Source organism: Opisthorchis viverrini (assembly GCF_000715545.1).
Source record: "Opisthorchis viverrini unplaced genomic scaffold opera_v5_271, whole genome shotgun sequence".
NCBI classification, from domain to species: Eukaryota; Metazoa; Platyhelminthes; class Trematoda; order Opisthorchiida; family Opisthorchiidae; genus Opisthorchis; species Opisthorchis viverrini.
Genome location: NW_008751929.1, coordinates 647224 through 658056, shown reverse-complemented (window position 1 = coordinate 658056; position 10833 = coordinate 647224). Strand labels below are relative to the sequence as shown.

At 44.6% G+C, this 10833-nt stretch overlaps 1 protein-coding gene across 1 annotated transcript in view; it reads right to left on the bottom strand.

Moving 5' to 3' along the window:
• Positions 1 to 96: 96 nt before the first annotated feature.
• T265_09376 (hypothetical protein) overlaps positions 97 to 10833 on the bottom strand; it is a gene marked incomplete at both ends in the record, with an annotated part of 28984 nt that continues 18247 nt past the window's right edge. Inside the window, 2 exons of the mRNA XM_009175420.1 lie at positions 97 to 613; positions 6848 to 7252. Coding sequence (XP_009173684.1) covers positions 359 to 613; positions 6848 to 7252 — 660 coding nt within the window. The remainder of the gene's footprint in view (positions 614 to 6847; positions 7253 to 10833) is intronic.

The window sequence follows — 10833 nt, the reverse complement described above, 5'->3', positions numbered from 1 at the left end:
GAGGGATGCACCCCGTCAGAGTGAAACAATGCGTGCAAGTAACTGCGCGTAGAACCGGTAGCCCCTGGTTCAAACAGGTGAAACGAAAACAAGAGTTACCGTCAATAGTGTTCGCCAAAAAACAAACAGGGTACACATGGGAATTCAAGTAATTGATACTGTTTCATTGGTATTAAAGTAAAAAATCAGAAAGGCGGAAATCAGCACACAAACAAGAGTATCACAATGGTCTTTTGTAACAAGAAGGCAAGATAAAACAAACTTCGTCGGAGGTACAAAGTATTTGAGAATAAACCAGCAAGCCAAGAGGAGTAGATGCCAACTTTGATAAAATAGCAGAGGAGTATCAAAGCAGCGTCTAATTCTGGTTGCCTTTGTTTAGTGAATCTCGATAATAATCCGCCAACACAGTCCATGCAGACGGAGCCATGAAACCTTCCGGTGGCTCTTCCCCGTTACGGGCAAGTCCACGCATTTTTGTGCCAGATATGAAGAGGAAATCTGCAGCTCTTTTCGGATCAAAGAAGTTCATTTTCCCAACCTTAGTGTCATAGGCGGCCACACGAAACGGGAGTATTTTTAAGCCAGGCAAACCAGGTGCCATCGATAAAACCTACAAGAGATCAATTATTCGACTAAAATTAATATGCCGCAAATTGATATATTTTCGGCCTGGCTTTCAAAAACAAAATCCTAGAGATTGGACGACTGAGAAGGAAATACGCCACGAGTATACACAGATGAGGGCTGAATTGAAAAAGGAGTCTCGCCTGTGTGCTCATTTAACAAGGCCCTAACTCTGACTGCGCTATACCTCCGTGATACAACCAGGAATAACGCAGTCATCAGTTCAAAGGTGTATTGTATGACTTCAAACAAAAGTGCCAAATTTCAGTTCTCCCTGAAGAGTAGCTGTTTGTGGCTTTGAATAGCATATGAACATTGCACAAAAGCCGAGTATCCGAGTGCAGCAAATATACGCGAATGAGTTAAAGAATAAACAGATGACTGTATTCAAACCTTTAAAAGAGGAATAAATGTAAAGCTTCGCTTGAAAGTTCAAACAACATGGGAAGGCGCTGAAAATGTTGAGCTCATGCAGCTCGCTATTTAAAACTTGCGAAAACACCCGAGATGTACCACACCTAAATGCAATGACACCGAGCTTCATGAAGCCTCATCGATCGATACGTAATTTCGTCCTACTATTGCTGCTGAAATTCACAAAAATTTACATCGGAGCTACCTAGCACATCCAAACCTGGCTTTTTGTTCATGAGAAGTAAACAGAAGTCAATTGCGAAGGTTCGCACATTCGCGAAAAAGGGCAGTCCTTGTGTGATAATGAGCTGACATTTTCTCGGCTCTCTTACATAGGCGTGGCATATTATGCACCTATCCGCACCGGGGCACACTAATTTCCTAGAGGGGTTCCTAAATAGGGAGGAAAAAGTTCGCACAGCAATGCAGGTGAGTCAATATGAAAACAAGTTTTATGATACTCATACCTAAACAAGATAATTTGTCGAGGTTCACACTACACCAGTTGAAGTACGCAGGTCTCGCACCAATCAGAACGATTTCAATTTTGTTGTAGGTCATACACTCGACATGCAAATCCGTGTAGCCTACAGAAGCTGATTTTCAGGATTTCAGTGGTTTTAAGACAGTTACTAGCTGACTTAAAAAAATTACAGATAATTCAAGTAGACGTAACTTCGGCGATGTTGTCGGTGTTCCGGAACAACTCTAGGCCGGGAAGGGGGCGAGCATCAAAATCCAAGTTTTACCGTTTTCAGCATAGCAGTTTGAACTAAATTAAAATTAGTGTTTTAAATCACCTTTACATTTTGGCATAGTCGGCCACAAAACACTATCCTAGTACACAGGCAAGCTTTTCCATTCCATATCAAAAAAAGGTTGCAATGGCAAGCGACTCTGGCTGGCGGTGGATCCAAAACCACGGTCTATCGGATGAACGTGTGAGAAAACCTCGAGCTGAAATACATTCACTGCAAAAAGCATTCTTTTTCTTTGTTGAAATGCCCATCACAGGAGGTGACTCGAATGAGAAAAAGGGGGAAAAAAGAGAAGCCCCGAAAAGCACAACTGTCCCGAAAAAAAACAATCATTCAGAGGTAAGGCAAGGAGAATGGGGGGATTCTGTCTCGATGAACTAAGCCCGATCAGTTGTACGGGAATTTTTAATCTGCTGTCCCAAGTTTGTCTCATCACCTCGTCAATGACGAAAGCAAACGAAAATGGAGAGAATGGATACCCCAGCGGCGTTGCTTGTAAGAACGCTTTTGGAGAGCTACTTATATACTCTTCCATGTCCAAAAACATGTAATTAGAAAGAGCGTATGACATTTATTGAACTTCTGGGGGCATATCCCGCTGCATGAGCGTACGATCGAACACTGCGGAAAAAATGTACAAAAAGTCAGAATTTCTGTGCATTTTTTCATAAAGCGTACCGTGATATTGCATCGCACATATTACCACAGAAGAAGGTCTCTTTATGGAGGTACTGACTATCTTCACTGAGGAAGGGGCACAGAATCACACCAAATGGTTCTTGCAACGGGCATCTACCCAGGATCTGACTGCCCTCAGTTGACCAGCCCGTAAATTAATGGAAGAATTCGCGCGTTACAAATGCGGGCTTTTTTACTTTCCTCCTATTTCATTAGCAGAGGATCACTGATTTCGAATGGTGTGGGTCCCGCATGCAACCGAAACGGGGACATGATCCAAAGAGCGGATATGAAACGGTCGATTTTCACAAAATGTCCGGAGGTTTGGGTGGGACAACAAACTTGGCTAATGCCAATAATACTATGAAACAATACGTGGTGTAAACCAATAAGGTGTTCACGACACGTATATCATATTGACGAAACAGGACGCCAATATTAACAAACATTTGTGCCAAACCGGAGCGCTTTGGTGGGGAGTGGAAAACCTGCAGCTAGTCTGCTTTTGCCGTCCTCTTCCACAATATCAGTAAGGAGTAGTACTAAAATAAAACTTGAAAACGGCTGCCGTGTTCAATAAACAATTCATGAAGCTATTCTTCAGATCACTAGCAAATAACAATTTGGGTGGTCGAAAATCATAGGGGGAAATTCCATGACAAAACAGATTGAGCTGAGCGGAATTCAGATCACTAACAGAGCTGATTTGGAAAAGGCTATCGCGGACGCACAACGATATAATATTCCAACAAGGCTGGCAACAATAGCTTGCGCAATGTTTAGGAACTGCAGACGGAACAAGGCGAATTGAGAGGCTCAGCTACGGAGACGACCGGTATTTGAATTGCGATTCAGAGTGGTTTTGACAACAAGCCACAACCCGCATTTGTACTCGGGTATGAACGGAAATCAATACAAGGCTTCATGGGCGCTTGGTTCGAAAATAAACATGTTACACGAGGGGAAAGTACCGAATTGGATGGAAACTCATCTGCTGACGTGCAAAACGGCAATCTGGTCTGACATAGCATGGAACTACAGTCATTATAATTATAAAAGTAACAATCTTAGGAGTGCGGAAAGTAGATTTTGCCTTCGAGTGGAATTTACACAAGGGGGGAGATGCTTCTTGCGAGCCGAGCGACTGCTTTGGTCTATTTGGTGTGGACTTGTGTTGCGATTTCTCACTATCTCGACCACTGTAGTGCCGCTCCGACGTTTCTGTCGTATTGTCATATTTATCCACTGCTTTAGAATAAATGCAAGTTTTCTACAGGTCGCCACGGGACAGACAGCTATGGTGCCACTGTTGGTGAACCACGTGAACAAAACTTCACTACTACCAGCAACATACTGTGAACCTTATAGTTTTAGCCAGTTGCAGGTTCTCATAAAATACTCAGCCTGATACTTTTTAAGACTCGTGTTTCACCAATTATCCATTTACTTCAGGTAGTCCAACCTGACTCATATGTTTCATGTCTCTCAAGAAGCAGCCTTTTGCCCGTTATCCGATAACAAGTTACGTACTGTGCTGTCCCCATCGAGATGGATGTTACACTGACAGGCCACAGTATATACAAACTCATACACCTAAACCGTTTTATTTGACCCATTCCCATACTTCTAAAAGTCGCTTGCAAGCATTGTGCCCATCAGGTTCTGGGAGCGTATCAGCAATCTCAACTTTATGGTACTGGGCCACAGAGAGACTTAGCAGGCAGTGAACCGAGCGCCTTTGTATCAGCCGGAAGGTCCCGGAGGAAAAGCGAATAGGTACGAGTACCCGCACAATGCGGGTACACAATCGGAGTCCAGAGGTGTACTCTAAACTGAACGATAGTCTTGTAAAGAAGCTCTAAACCGATAACTAATTGCCACATGGTCGAAGTGAGTTCAGGGCTGGTTTGCTGTTGGTAGCCTCTAAGTTACACGGCGTGAGTGCTTGTGCTGTATAGAAACAAATGATGTTAAGAACATAATCAAATAAGCTGTTCCCCATGATCTGAACAGTAAGCGTCAACCCCAAATACGTTGCCAAGGTGGGCTACATCAGAACCTAGTCGGCTAACCTGACATGATTTTTGTGCTCCTCGCTGTCCGGAGTAACCGTGACAAATTTCTATAGAAGCGTCAGAGATGTGGTCTGTCGAAGCATATACCGAGACAACAGACAAACCCCGTTCACTACGTCAAGATGCATTCACTGATCTTGGTAATGTGTCGAAATATTGGTAGCCCCGTGTCTTGATTGGTTGTTGCTCAGACGGCTGTTGACCTATTCGGTGACCTTGGCAGTTGACTTGCAAGTCGATTGCCATCTGATCAACATCCAATGCACTGATCTTGATTGGACCAGTCAACCTAGCAACCAAAAACGACTGGCCATTGGAACCCAGTCCAGTGAGGCGGATCCAACCCTGGGGCTAAGCATGAATTCTAAGTCGCAAATACTACAAGTCATCAGGATAACTAGGCACCAGAAGAGTACAGTGCGAGAAATCTGGGTTCGCCGCCAGTGGTTTGAAACAGAGACAAAACATACACCGAGAGAAGAAGGCCAGAGCAAGAGCGACCTGTTACCCAATTTGACAAAGAGTACGCACAATGAAAGCAGCATCGTGGAACAGATACCCCGAATTTAATATCGGTTTATTTGTAGTTACGTTACTGGAAAGATACTTGTTTACGGAACAACGATTAGGTGATTGACAGCTGAATGAGTGAGGGACGTGTGGGGATGACGGAGACCACCAGACAAGACAAATCAGTGGTTAGTGAACCTGACAGATATGGCTGTCATGTAGCCAGTGAGGCTCTTGCATCAAAGCTATAGCCTTTACTACGTAGCTCTCCATTTCTGCCACACAGGACAAACAGAACTATTTGCAATCAATGAATCGATTGAGTCACTGCGTCCAACGCGTGGCTTTCGTTGCTTTATTCTCCCCATTATCGGTGAATGAAGCTGTAGCAGCTGGAACCAGTGCATTTCGATGCACGGTTTGTGAGTTGAAAAACTGAACCGAACGTTTGCAAGCAAGGTGATACTCAGCGAATGGGAGAGGCGAGAGAATATGACTTTTAACCTGAAACTATGGCCCAAACATAAGGTGCATGTGGCGGGTGCAACTGAGTGGAAGAAAGACTAAAGAAAATGTGAATAAAACGGCAATTCGTACACGAAGTAAGCGTGAGGGAGCTCTGGCAATTTACACACCATTTTACAGAGAGGAAGTCTATTGCATGGTTGGTCGATATTTCTCTAAAGGTAATCCTTATGGAGAGTCACCGCATACTTCAATCGAAAATTCCGGGAAATGGGAAAACGAATTTTAGGCGGGGTGGTTTTTTACACAGAGATAAACTATTGGAGAAGATCATATAACGTTCTCATGTTACGCCTTCCATACGGAAATTCGTCAGAGTAACAAGTAATCGTCCAGCTGTAGCACCATTTAGGTGCCCAGCTGCCATTTTACCCGAGGGCTGGGATGCAGCCAGATTGCTCAAGCCTATACAGGGGAAGTCGAATGCACACACCGGGTTCGAAACACACCCTCCAATAAGCTAATTCGCTCTCTAATCACTGGGCCATCTAGCCCAAAAATTCGACAGAATTACCAAGATATTCCGACGGGGATCTTAAAATGCCTCAATGCAAAGTTGACAAAGTTGACCGAACTTAAGACATCTCAACCTCTCACAGTGAAACACGTTAGGATGGTCATTTGGACGTATTCGCGTGAAAAAAGTACGGATTCAAAAAACAAAATGATGGACGGACGTCAAGCTTCGACTTCGCTGTAAACAAGGTGGAATCAGAGCCTTACTGTATGCCCCACAACTGGGAGTTGGGTGGTTGGTCAACTGCAGCTTTAGCGGGTGCGATTCAATGTTCTAATTACTCACGGATTTCACAGAAAACAGTAAGGTAGGGGTTTTCACAGAGATTTCAGCGGACCTATACAAGCGCTATTTGGATTCAACAGACTCCCAAACAGGGCCTGCTAAAATGGTTTCGGCCAAACAAATGTACAACGTGATTTGTAAAAAATGAAGTAAGTTATATTCCTGTTCCTATTCCAACTTCTAAAAGAAAGGGTCAGTGTTCAACACTTTCGAAACCCTTGCGGTACTGTTGAAAAAGTTAAGGAACCTGCAACGGAATAAAATGTAATAAGCGGGCTAGGGTGAAGAAGCGAAATTGTATTAGTTCCTCGGTCAAGGTGTATCGTAACCCTCTTAAAGGCCATAAACAAACAGGCAAGTACGCTCAACCGCGCTGGGAATACGCCACCTGGCTACACCGTTAGTCATGTAGAATTGGATGGAAATACATGAAGCGAGAAACACAAAAGCATGCTTACTTGTGCACCATGCGTTGGGTCATATAAGTCAACTCCAGATCCGTCTGGATGAGGCAAACCTGCGGGATCTCTCCCTACAATATAGAACTGCACACCAGCATACAACCGTGTCCGAGCATGCCATTGAACTTCCCGAGGCCCGGCATACAACATGGGAGAAGGGAAGATGGCAACCAGGGTTGTTTTTGGGTCCAAAACTCCCTCATCTAGGCATGCGTCATGTTGAAGCATACGTATGTGTAATGGCACATCATCCGGTTTCGTCCAGCCGCCCAATGGATGCAGCAACAAAACGGGATTGTGGAAACCATGTTCTTCAAGCAATTGTCGCCTTGTCTCTGTCATCAGCAGCGCATGACCATTGTGTACTGGGTTGCGTAGTTGGAACGCGAAAACACAATCCGCCTGGGAGTGAAAACAGCAAATCAGCTAACAGAATACGTGGTCAGCGTGTTGCTTGTTCACAGGTGTGCTACACGCAGTTGGAAACAGCAGGTATGCACATCGTAGAACGGTAACGTGTAACTGTAGGTAAAGGTGACTCACTGAGCAAAGTTAAGGCATCAATAGTAAAGAAAGATCCGTAAGCAAAATCGACCAGTGCCTAAAGTGTATTAGGTGGAATGAGTTGACGTACAATGTTGAAGACAATAGGACGGATAAATTCGGTTAGATCATCTTCAGAAGTCGAATAACGTTCGTGCAAACAAAACAGAAACATGTCTCATTGTGCAAAATGGGATAGTCAAAAGAAAAGCGATATGTGCCGTGAAAAACTAAAACTTCGAAATGCTATCGTCCTGCTGCACATCCCACAGCCCGTTCGGTAATCACTTTAGAGTCAGTGGTACTAACAGCACAAAGTCAACAGAAATTGAAACTGAATAGGCCAATGTGTTCAACTTGATAAATGTTCCTTTGTGACAAAAGTGGAACATTTAAACGTGTGACAGAGAAAGCAACGAAGATACGTTCGCCAGGGAGAAATAAGGCTATCATCAATTCCACAGACTGTCGGAATCCGGTTGAGCGCATTTGACTCGGTAGATGTTGATCGCTTTTCCAACTAAGAATACTGTCGTGGCTCATCCACCGGATCGTCTCGATTTCTGGGTGGAACAGAGCAGATGAGCATGAGGGGGCTGCTGCCAACGTCTCCTTTCGTACCATTTCACCCAATTTTCCCCCTTCCATCATATCATCAATACTACTCTCCTTATAGGCCCATCTGTTAGGACTGGCTTTACAGGCTTCAGTTCCGAGATCTGCGCGTCTGCCGGCGTCCACAGCCTCAGGCATCTCGAAATCAATATCCAAGCCTCGAGGTCCGGTCTATCTGGCTGTTGACAATCCTAAACAAGCAGGTTAACAGACTGTTCCTGAATGTACACAGGTCACTTCAAATTGATGCAGGCTGTATATTGGAAACAATATCCAAGCACAGCCATCCAGATAATTACTTTTCGTTTAGGCTGGAGCACCTTTGAAAACCCGGAAGACCTTTCGGTAGGTTATGCATGGGTCGGCATCGTACAAAGTCCCGAGCGGAAAGGTTCTTGCTAGACAGGATTACCGTTGCTAGTCACCTGTTCATCTGGCAACATCCGTTAAGGAGTCTCACAAGTGGGAGGCTGATCGTCGTCTGTTTATAATGGTTGCTTACGCCCCAACCGACTTGAACTCTGAAACCACCAATGACAACTTTTATGATGCTCTGAATGTCTTGTTATGCCAGGTTAAGAGCACAATATCATGCTTGCAGGAGATTTGAATACGCAAGTGGACAGACTTAGCGTATCTGAGACTCAATCAGGAGTCATTTGGTTTGGACTCGGTACGCACAGATAGCAACGAAAGACTGCTTCGGCCATGTGCAGTTCGCAGTATTCACTTCCGGGATCCATGGTCACATAATGTTCCCCAGAAGCGTACCAACCACGGACCCAAGTTGATCACATCGCCGTTAGTTACCGATGATGCGGACCAGTAGCTGAGTACCACTCATTTTAGAGCACTTGTGAGGACTGTGACCACGCATTTGCTCGGATTCGTTTCTCCCTTCCTTTTTCAAGACTGTCAAGAAATGGAAGGCCCGAAGTTAAAGGAATTTATCAGAAAATTACGACATTGCTTTACCTCGGCAGAATTCCGGGAGTTTCGCTCCATCCAAAGACGGTTCCTAGATCTTAGGGAGATGCTCTTGTCGTTTTCGAACATAATGCAGCCTGACGAATTATCATGCGCACCAATGGTGAAGCCTAGTGGACACCGAAGTTACCGGTTTGTGGGTGAAACCAGCGTCACTTCCAACCCGTATTGTTCAAAAATTAAGATTTAGTCCTAGTCAGCGCTTGGCCTATCTGCCTGCTTCTATTTATGGAAAGCAGACTGTCCCAAACAACTGGAGAGAGTCGTTTTCAGTGAAGTAGCCCGAGTTGGATGTGGTAATCACAGAGGGAGCACCTTAACTCCATTTGTAACCAGACTCTTGGCGCCCGTGAAGCATTGACTTTAAAGCGGCAAGCAAGGGTTTGCGTTCATCAAATTTTTACACCTCAGGTGCCTAGGACACAGCAGCTCGAAATTTTGGCATCTCCGGATCACCAAGGTACATTCGATCTGGTAGATCGATCTCCTTAACACGCCTCCCCAACAGAAAACGCCTCAGGAGTCTGTCAGTATAATAGGTATTGCCATTCTCAGACTTACGAACACACGAGATTACACGGAGAGGTCTCCAGAAATTGTTGTACGACAAGGACGTCCAACCTGTTCACTCCAATTCAATTTCGTGATCAACAAGACAATGAAGGGCAAAACGTCTTTAAAAAGAACCTCGAGGTTAAGAAAGCTGTAAACGAAAATTTCATCGATCTGGAAGGTACCGGTGTTTTTGGATGAACTGACCAAAGAGATTTCGCCCTTCGGCTTTGCACCAACAAGGTCTAAGACCATGTCCCTGGACATTCAGTCAGTGCAAACACTACTTAAAGTATTAGAAGGGACATTCGAGGTTGCCGAGCGTCATGTGTATGTTGGAAGTTGCATAAGGTCCGACTGACATCATCTATCAGTCGGATAGTATTTCATAATTTGAGGCCCTATACGGGAGCAGCGTGGTGCATCCCTGGATCTTAAGGCTGTGCATCAGACAACAGTATGGGTCTTTTTGTACGGTTGTGCAATCAGCTTAACTGAGATGTCTTCCGGTTTCGAACCTGTGGTGTCGGTAAATAGGTTGCGCAACAGCGACTTCAATCGAGGAATGTGTGCAGTACGGAAAGTTGCGGTGGTCTTTCGAATATAACGAATGCTCGACCATTGTTTGCTAAAAGTATACCGTTTTCCGTGTCTGTTCTGGAGCGGGTCAAACAAATGAGCACAAAATGCCTGGATCCTGTCTTTTCAAGTAGCCTTTCACGGTGGACTCCACGTGATCCTTCTGTGCATGGTTGGACACTGTAAAATATAGCTGATAATCGATGTCAACGGTGTCACTGTTGTCAGTTTCTATCCAGAAGGTCTGAATGAGTGTGTGGGAATGAGTATGGTAGACTAACATTAGGTCTTCTCATCCAACTTTATTTTTTCTCTTTACAATAAGGCCTTCAAATAAATTAGCTTCATGGAAGCGAAACGTTAGTGCTGACATACTAATACTGTGTTGTCAGTGGTGACGAGATGGTCCATGAATATGTCCAACCTGTACACGTGATCTAAGTTGAGTATCATATAAATTTGTGATGTACTGTTCGAAGAACCAATCGCAGAAAACAAGCTTTATTTGTATCAGGAAAGCAACCACTGAAGGCCCGGAATCTACGGAGACTCTCAGCTCCGCTGGGTGTTGACCAGACAGAAAACGCCTCCACAATATGCAGCACGTCGCTGCCTCGTACTAAAGCCAGACCGCGTGCGTCAGCATTGGACTAAGTTCAGACAGTGTCCTTCCAATAAAAAGCTTGAGGCCGTTGTACTTTTCGCAC